This window comes from Euwallacea fornicatus, chromosome 1 (assembly GCF_040115645.1).
Source record: "Euwallacea fornicatus isolate EFF26 chromosome 1, ASM4011564v1, whole genome shotgun sequence".
NCBI lineage: Eukaryota > Metazoa > Arthropoda > Insecta > Coleoptera > Curculionidae > Euwallacea > Euwallacea fornicatus.
Window position 1 is genome coordinate 2,694,308 of NC_089541.1, and position 18,605 is coordinate 2,712,912.

The 18,605-nt window shown below is 34.4% G+C and overlaps 1 protein-coding gene across 7 annotated transcripts in view; it reads right to left on the minus strand.

The window, feature by feature from the left end:
* Fas2 (fasciclin 2) overlaps window positions 1-18,605 on the minus strand; it is a 101,488-nt gene that overhangs the window by 2,731 nt on the left and 80,152 nt on the right. For 3 of the 7 annotated variants that reach the window (XM_066286106.1, XM_066286145.1, XM_066286135.1), the window contains 4 exons: window positions 17,876-18,156; window positions 15,482-15,665; window positions 2,080-2,275; window positions 1,873-1,980 (listed from right to left, as the gene is read on the minus strand). In XM_066286106.1, the coding sequence (XP_066142203.1) occupies window positions 1,873-1,980; window positions 2,080-2,275; window positions 15,482-15,665; window positions 17,876-18,156 (769 nt within the window). Of the gene's footprint in view, window positions 1-1,872; window positions 1,981-2,079; window positions 2,276-8,345; window positions 15,222-15,481; window positions 15,666-17,875; window positions 18,157-18,605 lie in introns of those variants that run through there. The other 4 variants (XM_066286117.1, XM_066286127.1, XM_066286154.1 and 1 more) reach the window with 4 other exon arrangements.

Genomic DNA, 18,605 nt, shown 5'->3' on the forward strand with positions numbered 1-18,605 from the left:
TTGTCAATAAGCTATTTTCACTAGTACACTCTTTTCCTTCTTACTCGACTCCGTTAACCGTTTTCAATTTGCTTGGTATTGTTACATAGTAAATTAAAGTCAGTTTACTATAATGTGCCACTCGATGGGGGGATCGTTTAAAACATCAAAGTGGTGGTAGCTGGAGGTGAGGGGGCGAGTGATATAATTATCTCTAATATCAAATTAAACTTAAACATAACTTTATTATTTAAAATTTTTCTCCCAATCAAGAGATATTTCTGGCGGTTCGTTTTGAAACGAACCCTGTATATATACAAAATGGAAATCTGCTTTCCGTTCATTCCACTGATTGCAATTGATTATTACAGATAGATAGAGACTGAAATTGAGCATAAATAATTATAGAATAAAGCAGTTAATGCAGCAAATTTCCATTTTGTAATTTTATTACTTACTTCATATTCGTTGTATTTACTGCTGCGTAAACGATAAAATTTCACAAACTATTTATCGCAGAAAATAAACGTTCTGTGCAATTAAACTTAGCTGAGTATCCTCGATGAAAATACACCTTAAATTAATCTTTGTTGGTTTGGTAAGGATCTATAATCTCTCGGTGATTAACGTAAGATTCAGTAGTAAAAACATTCTCAATTTCGTGCCTTTGTAATTAGTAAGGATTTAGTTTGGGTCATGCTAACAAAAGACAGGCGGGATAAAAAACTTAAGTATATAAATCTTGAATTTACTTAATACCTTTTAAATCGTCTCTTAAATCAGTTCAAGGTTTGATAAATTAGTGAGGGTTTAAAGTCAAATATTCAAAATTGAGGAAGGAAAGTTCTTTATAGTTGGACATAAATCTTAGTGAATTACTGATGATTTAATAATGACGAACATAACCGTACGATTCGTTTCTGTGCCCAGGGGCCCATATAGACTGCAACTATAAAATAGTTAAGGCTCGCTCTTATTTGAAGTACGTGCGTTTGTGAATGTATTGATAAACCATTTAAGTATTTAGTACGTCACTGGTTTTCGGAAACATTGGCTGAATACACGACATATAAATAATCAGGGGCGTACGTACACTGAATTCAAATTCGTGAAAATGTCAAAGAGTAAGTTGTGAGTGGAAACATGCATATTTAAAACCGGTAGTTGCAGGGACATACAGATCATAATTTTCTTCTGATAAGGGCGAGTCAACAAATTAAATAGAAAAAAAAAGGAAAATTGCAGAGTTGTTAGAAATGCCACGTCAGTGATAATTTCTAGAGTATCTGGAGAGTTAGCAGAATTCCAATTTTTTGAAATTTTAAGTTACTTCTTTTTATACCAAAATTAAAACCTCCAGTCTGTCGAAATTAGTGTGGGGTTCAAAGTATGTAACTAATGGTGATTTGAAGGTTGCTGATTCAGTGAGGATTTAAAGTTCGCTCACTTTGAATTGACTTGTTGAATTAATGATGGTTCTTGATGCAGCACATTTTTTCCTGTTCTAAAAGGAATTTCGCTTTTAATTCTACTCGCAAATATCCTATATATATTATCTAAAGGTATAGAAGCTTGGTAAAGCCCCATGTTACTATTTCTTCTTAGAAGTATTTTTAAGTAAATTTTAAGCGGAAAACGACTTAAACCATGCCCGGAAACTACCTGAATTTCTTTTGGTTTTTAATGGCTCTAACAAGACAAATATTATTGGTTCATGCGGTTACTAGACTTTAACTCATTCTAGACGAACTATGGGTATAATTAGGGCACATTAAAGTAACAATTTTTGCAGCGCTCTACCGGAAACTAAGGTTCTCGAGCGAATCTGAATGCTTAATGCATGCTCAATAGGGAAGCTCACAAAAGCTCAAAAATATAACATTTAGATCTTACAGTGGTGTCCCAGCTAATTTGATCGGTTGTGGCAGATTGAGCGAATTCGGGTGCGCCGGTGCCGCTTTGTAACTGCAATAAGGCAGGGGAAATCGCCAACTGTATAAACTAAAATTCGCAACGGTGATGTTGGCTGGTAAGTGGTGAAAAGCGTGACTTCGTGTTTGTTTAAGTGTGGGGCAAAAATTTTAAAAAATAAAAAAATACCTTCCAAGCTTGGGATCTTCTTCATCCTTTTTCTTCCTGCGAGCCCGGTCGCAGCACAGGGCGATCACTCCGGTCCTGTACAGGCAGAAGCAGATCAAATCCACCATTATTAGAAACGCCACAAGGCCCGCCACCACTAGTCCGACGATCAGGCCACTGCTCATGCTGGCACTATTCAGGGGAACTGGGCCGATACCTGAAAAATTGTGCGATTGAGTGTAGTATGGTTTAAAGGGTAGAGCTGGCAGCCATTGAGTTAAGGGTTGCTGCTAAGAGTTGGAAAGATGCTAAGACTACCAGCTATATGAAGATGTTTGGGTCTAGTGAGGTGCTTCAGCCGGTACTGCCCTTGAAACCTGACGCAGTCACACATCAGTAATTACTGCCGTGAGTCATGTGGCATGTGCAACAGATATGTGAATGAGTAATATGTTTTATTTTGGCAATTTTACCGTAATAAGGCATCACTGAGTACCTGCTCCTGAGCTGAACGTTAATTTATCATATAACACCGCGAGGGACCTTCAGGACCACCGAGCAATACCGGCAATATCACCACAAACAACTAACAGCACATTAATGGGTATGGGAAATAAAATGTGTTATGCATGGTATAGGTACCTATTGGCTCGCTGGTTGCATGGGAGTTACGCTAGGCCTGGAACGATAATTAGTACCAATTACGGTTAAATTATCATGTTTAATGAATATTTCAGTTAATTGCCAAGGAGAGATGGCATAGAAACCTAGATTCGTCTAGAAAAAAATTGTTGAGTTCTCGATGAGGTATCATAGATATCGATGTACAGTGGCGGCCATAGAATTAAGAACGGCGTACAAAAAAATTGAAGATAAAATTCCTTGGCAGTAAACTTTAAACAATAACAGTTTTTAACGATTTTTATCAGATTAAAAAAAAGTCAAACATGCAAGTTTTAAGAACATTTCAATAATTAAAACAAAAAAAAATCACTTTTGCATAAAAAAGTCGACAAGCTCCTCGGACATATGATTAGGAAGAATGTATTTGAAGAATTAACAATATAAAAAAAAACAAAGAAAATGAAAAATAAACGGTAACAAGGCGGGTAATGGTTTATTCTTTTCTACGTTCAAACACCGATTTGACACAGCCTTAAATAGTACTTGACAACGTTCCTTAGGAATAGAGTACCACACTTACTTAATAGCGTCGAATAAACCTGAAATATTTTTTATGTTTTGTTGTCTCAAAGTATTGTTGACGTCATTTTACAAATTTTCAATCGGATTAAATTCGTGACTACAGGAAGGCCATTTTAGAAGAGATACAGAATTCTGGTCGAACCAAGAACGAACACTACTTGCCGTATGCTTCGGATCGTTGTCTTCGTGAAATTGCCGAAATACAAGCAATTTTTTTTTCAGCATACGGGACAGCAATACAGATTCCATAATATTTTTTGGACTTTCATTCATACTACAGATTTCTTTCATGAAGCCCTCAATTATAGGGTGTTGAACATACAACTTTATTATTCAGCTTCCTGGAGTTTTTCAAGTAGGACGGTATATTTTTATGAGTTAAGACGAAAGAAAATTCAATTTTCTTTACTTTAGTATTAAACAATGTCTATTTTAGATATTAATGGAATTATTTATTATTTCAGGAAAACTTGCCTTCGTGTTAACCATGCGTTGCCATGGTTTCGACAAATGTAACTTTTTCCAAAATAATTAATAATTCCATTAATATTGAATATAAATAGATATATTTTATATCAAAATGAAGAAAATTGTATTTTGTTTCATTATATGTCGTAAAAAACAGACCATCCTATTTGAAAGAATCAAGAAAATTTAAATTGAAAAAGTGACAATTAAAGTTGTTATTGTGACCACCCTGCGTATTTTTGGTTGAACGAGTATTCATCCCTGCAAAGGTGATCTTATATGAGAATCCCCTGTAAAGTTAGCAAAATGGAACTTAAGCTGACTGCGGTATACATTTCTTTTGAAGCTCTGCATCTCAGGCAAAAAGATCTAGGAACTAACATAGGATCCAGAGGATTCTCTCACATGGAAAAATATCGGTTGTCCTATTTAAAAAGTGACACTTTATGACGCCCCGCTTTTTTGGGACACCCAGTAGGGCGGCCACCAATTTCAAAATTTACCGTCATGAGCCTCATATACAACGTGTCTCAAAAGGTAAAAAAAAAATTCTATCACAGATTTCTGAGGCGAAAACATGACGATTTTCAAAATACAGGATGTCAAAGTAAAGACTAAAAAGAAAAAAGAAAAAAACATAAATAACTTCACGGTCGTTGTCAGCGTTAGTTGAATCCTCTTTAAATGTCCATGATTTTTTTATCACTCGGTATAAAATTTATTTATGACTAAATTTGCGTTTTCTTACATGTTTCAGGGGAAAAAAGGTTATTTGGTCCCTACGGCCATTCCTTATTGAAATATTTGAACTTTAAAGTTCGCTGCACGTCCTGTCAAATAACTTTAAAGTATGTATTTATTCGCACAACCGAAACGAAAAAAGCCAAAACTTGAAAATACGTAAAACAAACTTATTAAAAAAGTAAATTTAGTTGTATAAAAAAAAAAAACGTCCTTTTGGTAAGCGGTCGAAGTGACCTTCGTTGACTTGCGTACAAAGATTATTATTATTATTGTTATTAATTTGATGCTTTGTATTTGAAACCGTCCCCCTTGGATTCGGTCAAATTGGGTTAATTCGCCTCAGAAAACTGTGGCAAATTTTGCACAGACCTTTTTTACACGCCCTGTACGTTCACCCAATCGATTTTTTCTGAAATCACAAATCAACTCGTAGAAGTCCGAGGGGTTATTAAAGGAACACCGTGTATATTCTAATTTCAGGAAAATGAGTGGACGTTCTCAGTTTTATGGCCGCCACTGCATGTAAGCTCCCACACAACGTATTATATTCACATGAAAGAAGTAGGAGAAGTGTAGTTAGTACAAACATGTTATTTGCTGAAAGTATCGAACAATGCTATAGTAGACACCACAACTTAAAATTCTCCATGCATTAATCTAGCTAAATATTTCACAGATTATTAACTTTGGACATGGGCTTTCGATCCAGCTGAACATTCCGTAAAGTTTAATAAACCTATATCTAGTAGGGTTGGTATTACCGAATCATATTTCTCTTCGTTTCAAAACTAATATCCCGGGGTAAAATAAATGAAAGCCAGGCAGCTTTGACAGGAAACATTTATATATTATAGTTATTCTGCGGACAGATACATTACATTGCCCCTGGAAAGTATTTTCAATTTGGTTTCGCCTGAACAGTCGAAGGAACAAATTGTTGCAGCTGCAAAGCAATTTGTAGCGAAGGGCTGTTATCGCGAAGTTTAAAGGGTGGATAAAGGGTCGCTCGATGGGGCATAAACTACTGAGCTAAAAGGTTAAAAAATTGTTCTCTCGTTCGGGCTGAATGTTGAAAAGGACAAATTTTCAGACATCAAAAACCACATGGAAATAACGGGCGTTTCTCTTCAGCCATTCCAATTATGTTGGCGAGCAAGGTATGGACGTGATCGGAGAAATTCGGGATAGATTGAATGAAAAAAATCAATAACGATCAGTAAGGCCGGAGCCACTATGGCCCGCTGCGAGGACAAAAAACGTACACAGCCAAAGTTATATGGAATCGCCAGGTATCTCCAAAGGAAGGTATTTTTTTTTTTTTTGGTGAAATTAGGTGCCGAAAATGAAAAGATTTAGCTAAAAAAAACTTGTCTTGCAAGAAGAACTGAAACTAGAACAAACAATTCCGAATGCTAACAAAAATTAACGAACGGCTTTTACTTTGTAACAGCAAGATATATGAGAAATTCAAATTATAAATAAAATTGTAGACTTCCTGGATGTTCTACTAATGTGTAATTCCGACTGTAAAAACGAGTCGTCAAAATTACTCTTAACAAAGCCTGTTGTAAAGAGGATTCAAAGACCTTTCAAATTAATCGTCATGCGAATCGTCTTCCCTATTCAAATTTGAGGGATTGCAACCACCCCCCCTTAGGGGGTTGTTCGTCCAGACGTCAAACGTACATCAAAACGTGTCCTCTAAGAAAACTCAACCAATCGACGTATTTCGGGAGATTTCTCCAAACGCAACAGCACAAGAAGTATCCGCAGTGACTCGTTTTCATTGGGACACCCAGTCTAATAGTCCAAGAGTGACGTTAGAGTGACGTGGCAAAGCTTGTTTAATCAAAAGTCAAAGGGCTGATGTCTGTTTCACTTAGCTCTCGAATATTGAAACTTCAGTGTGAAGTTCGCGAATTCCGTATTTACGTCAATACGACAGCGAAGTTTTGATTTTACAATGTGATTAACGTTAGTTTGACGTCTTTTTAGAGAAATATCGACTCCGGATTCGAGAATTTGGACGATTGACTTGAAGCGTTTACATTTTTTTCCTAATAAGATTTTGGCAAGTTCAGATGTGAATTATAGAGATTTTCGACAAATTTTTGCTTGTTTTGAGAGAAATCTATTGTGACTTTTATGTGACTTCGCGGGGTAACGTTCTTTCCTCCTAATGAATGTATCACTTGGTCAAAGCTGCGGGGCTCTTAAGAGATTTTTCCCTAGCCAAATATACAGAGTGTCTCGAAAACAGCTGTACAATTCTTGATCAAGAATGCGTTAACCAAAAATAAGGCGTTCTATTGACGTATATCCCATGTTGCGTCGTTTTGCTGGTACAGGGGCCAAAGTTCTCAAATTATTATCGTTTTTTTGAAATAACTGCGATTTTCGATAATTTTTGAACACGTAGAGGTTCTGCATCGATTAGCGTTTTTTGACGTAAGCGGGATCTTTTTTTTTTAATGCGTAGAAATGTGGCGCGTGGTTTAGTAAATAAAACTTTATATGTTTGTTACCGCCTATACGATTAACTTAAATTTTTTCCTTCCACTAACTGATTTAAAGTTGGGACTTTTTTGTCTCTTGTAAAATTTCCGTCAGGGTTTCTCTACAAAAAAATTTATTTACGATATCTCGCAATTCATCATTATCGTTTAAACAGAACGAAACCATGAAAATATTAAATTTTGAATGACTATCAACCTAATTTAATTCTTATAACAAATTTTCAAAATGTTGGCCGCATTCCTGGGCATTTAAAATTCGCTTTAAAGAGTTAATCTGTAAAATAAACTTCGGGTCGAGCCTTTATTAACATCGTTTTCACAACGTTGATAACGTTCAAGGTATCGTAGATATTTTTTTTTGCAGAGAACTGAATCTCTGGACAAAATTTCACAGGAGGAAAAATAGTTTCAAACTAAAATCAGCTAGTGACAGAAGAAAAATTTATGTCGGTCCTACAGGGAGTAACAAAAATGCCAACTTTTATCTACGAACCACGCGTTGTTATTAATATTTTCACGTATTACAAAAATAGCTCCCACTTACGACAAAATACGCCTATTTCCGTAATAACTCTTAGTGTCAAAATGAACGAAAAAAAGATACTAATTTGACAGCTGTGGGCCTTGTTGCGGCAAAAGGAAGCGACTTAAATATAGCTAAGTTTGTCTAGAACGCCTTACTTTTGGTTCAGGAATTTTTGGTCAAGCGTTGTATAGCCGCTTCAGGGACACCTTGTGTATTTTTAAGGGGAATTCTTGTCTGGAAATTACCTGGATCTTGCCACGTCAAAACAACAATTTAGTACTTTTAGACACTTAATGAATTTGAGCTGCGGTTTCAACTTTTTTTTTCAGGAATATTTCGTTCGTAACATTTACAATATTTGTAAATCCCTGCGGCGTAAAAGTCTGCAAAATGTAATTTTAGAACTAAACGTGGTGTAATACAGTGGTTATGCAAATATTGGGAAAATAGAGTGTATAAATCCGCTTTTATTTGAATGTTCAATATAGCATGTAGCAAACAATTCAAAAAATTCAATTTGAAAGTGCAGATTAATACATGATATAATGGACATATAGAAGTTTGTGTGCTAAATAGTGTTGTTAGGGCAAGTTAACACATAAGCAAAGCACTAGAGCTACAACAAAATTTCAACAACTAAACTGGCCTTATTTTGAAGCTGTTTTTGATGTGATGAAATCGGAAAATTCCTTCGAAATAAGGCGTTTCAATGTGTATGTAAATTACAGAACTACGTACATGTGTCGACTCCCAAACTTGGAGATTGTCTGAATGCATTTCTGCAGCGATCACAAAGGTACAAAAGCGCAGGAAGCAAAAATCACAGGTCGTTTGAATAGTTTATTTTCAGTTAAAATTGACAATCTTAACAGAAGTAAAAGATATATTTAATTTATTGTCTAACTATAATAGAAAATCTTGTTAAAACTGTCCTAAAATACAAACATAATTCTGCATTTTTCTAAGATACAGGATTTTTTGGTGAGATGTGACATACTCAAATTCGCTACTGAAACAAGCCAATAATACGGGAAATGTTTGCTTAAAGAGTTCGTCGTAGATAGTCCTCAAAACTCAGTTGAAATCCATAATTTTCTACACAACAAAGTCATTTTAGCTTGTAACGAAATCAGTGGTTAACATCTTCTTGTTACCAAAAGACCATAAACACTACTAAATCCTATTTAGCCACATTAAGGTGAAATTTCCCAGCATTATTGGCAAGGTAAAGCAGGTTTACGCATCATGCTGTTCAACATCAGGAGAGTTGTCGAAATCCGACTGGATCGCGTGTTGGCACCGGTGCAGATGTAATCTTTTAGGGCTCGGATTAAGGGGTTGTAATAATTGTAATGCTACATTAAGAGGCGGAAATGATTTGATTTAGTTCGTGTTAACAAACGCTTGGATTTGGAGGAAATACATTGAAAAATATGTTTCTAAGTGCGAAAATTTTCTCAGTTCTTTATGAAGATTTGTCAAAAACATTATCGATGAGATATGTGGAAGAATGCTAAAAATGCTCTTGATGTGTGGCGATGAAATTCTCTTCTCCCTATGAAGGGATTTCTTCCAGTACAGATGCACACTAGGAAGCTCTACAAGGATAGAGCTCTTTCGACGCTTCTTCAGATGAAATTTAAAATTTCAAGGTGGAACGTTAATTCAGACTTACATCAATTCACAGTAACCAGAGAGACTGCAATAACACATTCGAGCATTTGCGGGAACACTGACATCAGCGAAAATCTGCAAGGTGAGATGAGGACTTAGAACCTCCTTTCGTTGGCAATATTTCGGTTGTGATTTTTGGAAAGGTGTCGTTCCAAATTTGCCCATCGAGACGGGCAGATTTGGAAGATTCCACTCCAGAGAAAATATTACGACCGCATTTTGCAAAAAGAAGAATATAAAGGAGACCCAGGAGCGCAAAATATCAATGAAGCCATAAGAGTAAGGATATTCCCAAGAGCATTTTTAAAGGGCAAAAAATAAAATTTTCGATTGTTCAAAGCTTGTGAAAGAACATCTGAGAACTTTCATCAAATCTCCGCCCAGTTTCGTGTTTTTATCTTCCAAGAAATTCCAGAAATAAAATAACATTTTCCTTCTCGAGGAACCTCCAAATTTTCATTCTAAGGTACTAAACCAGGCAGAATTAATATGAGAAGCTGTATAAATTTCGAGGCAGTAAACTACAGTCGTTATGAGATTCTAAATTTCTATTATGAAAAATGCCTGAAAGAGCAATTTTTGCGCACGAGAATGTTCCTTCCGGTTGTAGCGATGTAGAGTTGGACAAATCCGGTCGAAATCATGGTCGAATGGGGAGTTGATAAATGGGGAGGATCTTAGGAACATGGCAGAATCCACATTTACATCTTCGTCTTCAAGTATAATCCAGAAAAATGAGCAGATTATTGTTTTAGCAATGCAAATCTGGGCAAAGATGTGACAGTTTTCGAAAGTCTTAAATTTCAAGTTTTCGGTTTATGAATCAAAATTAAGCTCCTCCATAGGGAACATGAAAGCACCTATGACAAATTCTACATTTTGACCTGCTTCTTTAGCTGCCGCTTAGAAAAAATGCCAATCTCCTCTAGTTGCGAAGTGGAGTTGGGATGGAGAGGTCTTTTACACTTCTATAATTTGAATCTTTAAGATGGTGCGTTAGAAAACCAAGTTTTGTAAAAAATATTATCTGTGCACCTACGGCAAAATCCTTATTTTCAGAAAAATTCCAAATTCTTGTGGCGGCGAAGGAAAACTTAGATAAAGGAGTCGTGATTTTCTATAATGAAAATCCCGAAGTTTTCTTGGATCTATGGGTTAATACAAGTTTTTGAACTAGGAACAATCTGCATGTATGGCAAATATCACATTATGACTTCCATTTTCTGTTGACCTATGTATACTGCCGTGTTGAAATAAAGCTGGAGAAAAGGAGGCACAGTTTTCTAAAATATAAAAATTCGATATGTCGTTCTTTGGGTCAAATCGAAATTCCCTAATAAGGAATATCTTTGCTTCAATTGAAAATATATAGTACGTTAACGTAATTCTCCAAATATAATACTAATAAAAGTTTATATTGACCCAACAAAGCTTTGACCTTCTTCCTCATTTTAATCCAGACAAAATTGTAGTTTCTTCTGATAGAAGTGTTGAACGACATAGATAGGTCAAAGTTTTATGAAATCCGAACTTTCAACTTTTCTTTCTCTAGGTCAATACTAATTCCCTTAAAGAGATTCCTGAGAACCTATGGAACAACCTTCGCCTTCAACCAAACACAACTATAGGAAATGTTATGTTTTGACCGTTTCTACCTTCAGAATTAAAATATGGAGAAATAAGTATAGGAAAAGTAATAAATACATACAGGATGTCATTTAAATACCAGGCCAAATTTCAAGGGGTGATTTTTTGAGCGATTCTAAGAGGAAAAGTATATATAACTATAGGTTCGATAATGCCACGTTTTTAAGATACAGGAGGTTAATTTTTTTTCTTTTCAATCGACAGAAAGAGGGGCAATGTAGTTCATGCACCATATACCTCAAAAATGAGGTATGCTAAAAAGCATAGTAGCACGTCAATTTTTGAATGCAATTTATGAAGAAAAGTAGATCCCTCTCGCGGGTCTGCAATTATGGCCACTCAAGTCACCGGATTTGAATCCGTTAGATTTTTTTCTTTGAGGGAATGTAAAGTCCTTCATTTATAGAGCTCCGGCCAACACTGACGAAGAATTCATTTAACGGATATGGGTTTCATGTAATCGGATAATATATACGCCGGAAATATTTCAACGTGTTCGGCAATCGCTGTTGCAACGGGCTAATGCTTGCATTGAAGTTGAATGAGGACTTTTTAGCAGCTATTGCGAGTTACGTATAAATTATAGTAAAATGTGTTTTTACAAAAAAACATTTGCATTTGTTCAAATGTAGTTTTAATAGAGCGTTTTTTTTTTCTTTATATTTCTTCAATTTTCAATTTTTTTCCTGTGTCCACTACTAGCAAAAGGAAACAAACAATTTCCAGCTTAAAAGATTCCTGTGTACTACATTAAAAATTGTCATCAAGTTTCAATATTATATTAGTTTGTGTCTTCTTGTTATTTAGAAGTACTTTTTTAAAATATGTAACGATTAAAAAAAAGTTTGACACCCTGTGTCTTCGAAACGAAGCTTTACCGGAGCTATGTTTATATAAACGTTTAGTTTCAGGATCACCCAAAGAATCACTCCTTGAAGTTTGGCCTACCTCCTACTAACTAACATCCTGTATATTATTGTAGTAGTTGCTTTCTGGAGTAAACCTGAAGATTTTAGTAATTTTAGAGCTACTCAGAGAAATAGCTACCAAGCGAAACATGGTATGGTTCTTCCTGGATGTTTTTGTACTTGCCACGAAGGTTTTGCGTGTTATCAAATAAGGAGAATCAACTAAAAAAAAAAGGATTTCATGAGTATTATTCGTGCTACCAGATAGAAAAGATAGTTTCTTCCAGAAGGTGCTTTCCAAAGGAGTACTTTCCTTTTTTTATGTACAAGTCTCCATGATACTTCCATACTGTCCCCCTCGTATATCCGGGTATATCCGGAAAGCTTTCAGAAGGCTATCCACATCAGTCCGACGTTAACCTGAATCTTTTCATTTCAGCGATGCAAGACAATTTACAGAAATTTTTAGGGCAATCCTAATGCTTAATTAATCTCGATGGACATATCCTTGTAGAAAAAATCATGGAATACAGAAAGGAAGTCGAAAATTTACTAAATGGAAAGATTACACGGTAAACTTTGGTACTTAAATCGTCCGCGAATGGCGTGGCATAATTAAGTCTATCATCATTATCTTTACTTTTAAACGGACAAATAAAAAAAAACATTGGGATTGTAAAAGGTAGAAACCCCTCAATACAATTCCTGTGAATATAACTCAAGGAAAATGCACTCCTTCGAATTTCCATCAGGTAATACAAGTTCAAAGAATGTCTGCAAACACAATAGAATTTTCCTGAGAAAATCGACTCGAAGCTCTAAGCTCAATCATGTTTCGACATATTTCCTTCGAGGATATTTACTTTTGCTGAGTTTTTGAATAAAAGCTTCAGCTTATTTGTATCTAGAAAGTTTTCAACTTGTTGAGTTAAAGGGAACGAATTTGCAAGGCTGCCAATACCTTTAACCCTATACCCACATTTCCAGTCTTATACCCTAGAAAATTCGTTACTCATAGTTTAGCACACTCAATTCTACTCATGCACGCATTCACGCAAATCCCTCAAGGAACAGCCTCATTTCGCAATCACGAATGTTTCATATACATAATGACCTTATCACCTATATAAATGTTTTATATAAAATGGAATTTTGCGTAATGCCGTCGTCCCTTGAGGTATTTTATTTCTAAAGTACCTTAGTCCTAGTAAAACCTTAATAAAAACGGATTTATTGCAGAACACGCGTAAGGTCATGCACAGCTCTAATGCCTCGTAATCGAGCTCTTTCGTAATAAAACATGCATTATTAATTAAGCTTGCCTAATATAATTAATGATTTTCATGGAAATTTACTGCGGAAATGAGCTTTGGTTTACTAATTAAACTTCTAACAAAATTATGTTTTGGAAACGGGATATAATGGAGCTACTGAGAAGTTAAAGGAAGTTGCATTGGGTGATTGTTTAATGGAGTTTTTCCGGATACATAACGTTTTTAGTTAACGATAAATCGTAGGTAGAGTCTCACTTGTACCAATATAGTGAGGAATAATTAGAGGGAAATTTTACTTCATTTCCATTTTAATTTATAAAAACCAGAGAAAATCATCAATAATAGCAGTCTTGTGCCTAACAAAAAAATTATGATTCTGAAGTAAGGAATCGCAAATTAGCTACATTTATTTTATTGCATTTCTACGCTGGTACTACTTAAATAGAGATGCTATCAATGGCAATGCTTATTTGAAATAAAAAATTTAAGGTAGCAGGTAAGGACATGAACGAAATATTTTGCCTCACTTCTAATGACTCATCGAGATTAGGAAGTGAGAAGAAATAGGTTTTTTTGTGCTTTCTATATAAAGAAGAAAACTTTCAATTTTAACATCATTCTTCTTTACAAAACATCGAAATAAGAGAGTGAAAAAGTCAAGTCTACCTAATTCGGCAGTGTCATTTAAAAATTAAAGTTAGAAAGTGAATGAGAAATAGATTGGCTTATTGTTACCGAATTATTGAGAATAGAAAATGGGAGAAAATAAGATTGTGCCTAGTATCGCTTTAGGTTATCCTATAAACAAAAAAAAATATCAATTACAACAGAATTTTCCGTATAAAAGAACCGAAATTAGAATGTGAGAATATGAAACGAAAACTTATTTCAAAAAATCGATATAAACAAATGAAGGAATGCGAATGTTAGGAAATTAGACATTTGAAGAGAAACTATTCGTAACAGTCTTTATTTAAAAAGTGAAGAAAGTGAGTAGAGAAAGCTTCCTTTATCTCAACTGAAAACTCAAAAATACAAAGTGAGGTAAACCAGGAGTATCGTCATTCCTACTGAATTAATTTTTCTAAGATGGAGAATGTAGCTAATTGCTACCTCTTCTTCAAGTAAAAAAAAAATGATTTCAAAATGTGAAGAACCGGAAGATTGATGAGCTTTCTCTCAGAAAACCTGAGATCAAAAGTAAAAAAAAATGAGACAGTATTTTTTGCTTACTAAAGTAATTGAAACAGCTTTTTCTAAAAAGAAATAAAAATTGAAATTGGACTAGATATTTTCTCTCATCTGTAATGGAAAATCTACATTACAAAGGGAGCAAAAATTTTAGCTTGTTTCTGCCTTAGTTTCTCCATTACGGAACAACAGATAAGATATCAGTTTCACAAGGATAGAGTTAATTTAAAAAGAGCAAGGGTGAAATACGACTGTCACTAAGGGTGAATTATGTTTGAAGTTATTGAGCAATGTTCAATTAAATTCATCTTAACTGAAATTACCTTAACGAAAACTTGAGAAAAAGTTTATATTTTATCTTGATATATTGCTTATGGAAATTACTTTCAGAAATCTGATCATTTTCTAATCGAAGTACTAGCTGCCTTTCAATTTATCTAGTTCCTTTTTGTCACTCTATACAAGCAACAATGTTCACTGCTTTTGGACTTTAAGACTCTTAAAGAAATAAATGTACATTCAAAACTATATAAAGATTATCAGGGCAGTGAATGTGAAGGCACTAATTAATTGCTGAAAATATTAAAGCAAATTTTGCTCATAAACATGAAAATCAAAGCTCGATATGCTGCAGTAAATTTAACTTCCACGTAAATTAATAAAGCGTTGATATTTAATCAAATTGTACTTACATTGATATATCACTTACAGATTAAACATCACATTTAAGGTTTAAAGAGTCAATTGCTCAGGATATCAAATTTGGAGTAATAATAATTTTTCACGATATGACAGCGATTGAGGAAAGGAATTTTTTAAAATTATAATGAAACAACAATATTGCCGACATATTTGATATCCAATGCATCTACCTAGATACTCATACGTTCCTAATTGAGTAAGCCTATATCTCCCAAACATTAAAATCGCAATAAAGCAAATACCAAAGCAGCCTGTAGGATCAATAGAGAATTCGATCTCGTAGATGAATTCGTCCACGGATTTCCTTCTAAAGAATAAATAAATGGAACCTTATTAGTTAATTGGTCTTCCATCTCTCAATTCTCACAAGCAGACATACAGTGCAAAAATACCAAAAAAATGGAATAATAAAAGGGTAAAAAATACTCAAAAAACAAAACTAAAACAAAAATCTAAAATAATGAGAGAAAGTCACAAAAGCAAAACACAAACGAAAATTTGCACACGTCACACAACTTTTGCCCTTCATGAAGTCTGTGTGGTAGTTATAATAGAGTTGCCGCTCACCTCTTGCAGTTCTAAATCTGATAGTGGCAGGGGAGCTTGCACCCATGGCGTTTACAGCCCTCAACTCCACTTTATAGGAGGTATCTGGAATGAGGTCGTTGAGAGGAAAGTTCGTGTATTGCACTGATTGCTGGATGTTTTCGCTGCACTTAATGTCTTCTTCTACACCTTCAATGTGGTTCACCTGGAATCAAAAATTATTAAAAGAATTTGAGAATTCTTGCTCAACATTAGAAGAGGAACTAAACTAAGATATGTGCAAAATTGCAAATCTCGTGTCCCACATCACTGCAAAAACACTGCATTAATTATTAATGTTTTTTTAGGATATTACTGAAATATTATGGAAATTCGTTATTTTACCGTGAACTGAAATTCATAAACATATTGATTGATCGATTTATGAACATGCGCATTTTTCATCACTGTAAAGAATGTTGCAATTTAATTTATAATTTTTTGAAATTTTATTTACAGTAAGGTACCCCAAAACCCAATCAAAATCTACTAAAACAATACTGAGAATGGTTTATTTTCCGCCATTAAATGGCTTGGGGCCAAATAGGTGCGTTGTGGCAGACGTTTCAATATTTTCAGTTTCCGCTCTTGTGAATATTTCCATTTCATCAAAAATAAAATCTGAATAACTAGAAAAAGGATTTATGAATATTTCAACAGATTTTCACGGGAAGCGTGGAATCTTTTTGACTTTCAGCGTCAATGTGGGTGAGAGAAAATAACATCATTTTCTCTCTTTGAGGCTGTGCTTAAGACTGATTCCTTTAAGTATAATATCGTTTCTATATTTCACGAAAACGCAATCAAAATTTTTAAATTAGAAAACACGCAACTATCATCCCTGTAAACATATAGATGTTAAATAGATTGATTTTTCCTAAAGAATGAGAAAAATCGTGTTCTCCATCACTCTAAATAGAGCCAAATTGCAGCTTTAACCCATTCGATCTGGTGACTTCAGGTTTAATTTTGTTTGGTGTCTGGATTCGAGAATTGGTTTCAGTGTCGAAAGTCCAGAGCTTAAAGTCGGTTTGATTGAGTCCTAGACATTTAATTTAGTAGATTGAATACAATGACTTTGGAAAATTAGAAAATTTGTGGATCTCCTCTGTGCAAAACTGGTAAATGTTCTAATTTTTAACTTTGTGGAGGTCAAAAACACTTATTTGTATATAGGAACTTAGTCGGATGCTGACGAGAAAAATTATACAAAGTATCATTAAAAAACATTTTTGTCGGGCTTGACCCTTACGGCAATGTTGCTATTGTTCTGTTTTAATCACTCCAATATGCACTAACACATGTTATTTCAGTGCGATAATTTTGGAAACTTCCTACCAGGTTTAAAAAGACCGTTGTCTATCCTACACTAACATTTTATACGTTTTTCTATTATATTAGTGAATTTTAAAGAAGATTTTCTTAAATTCATGGTCGTTCTAAGGAGTGCTACTAACGCAAACAAAATACAGAAGATCGTCCACTCTTCTATAGCTCCATTTCATAAAGCATGAAAGTTCATATTTTTTTTATCAAAATTTTTAGCCGAATCTGTGAAAATTTAGGTTGAAACAAAATTTGGAAAAAAAAACAAAAAATCAGGAAAAACATTCGTTTACTGAGGAAAAAAACTGTCTATCTCGTACTCTAAAATGTTTTTAGAAATCCATAAAATAAATAAATTTTTAGCTGATAATTTGATATCCACCCAGGTCGTACGATTAAGGAGTTGAAAGGAAAGCTAAAATCAAGAAAATCGTTATGTTTTCGTCATTGTAATATTGTGAAGTTCGTAATAGATCTAAAAAAAGAAGAATCTCACTGTTTGTCATACAGCATTACACCATAGATTTCTCTTTAGAAAGTCTATAATTTTTAAAGCAATATTAGAAAATCAGTGTCGTGTCAAGCAGTATCTTGAGAGAATTTCAGAAAAGAACATACATTAATATTCGTCTTCCACATATTGGACACTTAGTAGTAGCTCTGAGAACCGAACTACATCTTTGTTTTTCACAGACTGTGAAACTATTTTTAAAAAGGAGTGACGAAAATCTGTAGATTTTCTATGAGCTCTTATAAAAAAGTTCACAGAGCATTTTTATAAAATCAGTAAGATTCGAGACGATATTTTCAAAACTAGATTCGTTAAAAATTAAAATATTTCCAACTTTGATATTTTAAGCCACTTTTTAATTATTGTGTAGTCGAAATGAGTTTTTTGCATTTATTTTTAGAACATTCAAAATTTCTTTTTGACTTTCATTCGTAAGTAAAATATGCCTATGCGTTTCAAAGAATTTTTAAGCCTACCATACATAAAACAAAATTTGCTCTTGTCTACTTTAAAGTGCGGATAGAGAAACCGATTCTTACCTGGCAAAACCTGATAAGGTAATGCTCAATTGGCTCTCCATTATCAGCAGGCACATTCCACCGAATTTCGAAGTGATTGGAATAAGGAGCGGAAAATTCTTTGGTTTCAGTCAGATTAACAACACCTGGCACTAAAATGGTGGGTTCAGCTGGCGCTGATCGACGAGGCATCGTAATCGTTGGACCATTGGTCCACGGTCCCAAACCGACGTCATTTCTGGCCGCAAATCGGAAATGATAAGTCTCTTCGGCGAATAGGTTTTCGAGAATGTAAGGAGCACCTACAAGAGAGAAGTTGGATGATTAGTAATTATAATTTGCCAAATTAACATTTTTTATATTAAAGTGGAAGAGAAAGAGTTAGAAGATGAGTGAAATAATAAGAAAACTTCTTGTGTAGTGTTGAATTTATGTTGTTTTTTTTTAAGACAGATTTTTTAGAAACCGCAGACATTTGTTATTTGACTAATAAATGCGGAGCATTATGGTTTTTCGCATGCTGATTGCAATTGATCAAATAATTATTAGAAAACTCGCGCCCCACATCGAGGGCTACATCACTGCCACATGAATGAGGTAGTTTTATCAACGTAGATTTCACTGTTATTTCTTATTGCTTTTTCCTTGATTTGTCTTCGCTATATTTAAGGTACACTAATAATTAAAGTAAGGCAAAAAAGGGTTACACTGAGATTTTTGAATTCAAAAAAATCCGACTGGAAACATTAGA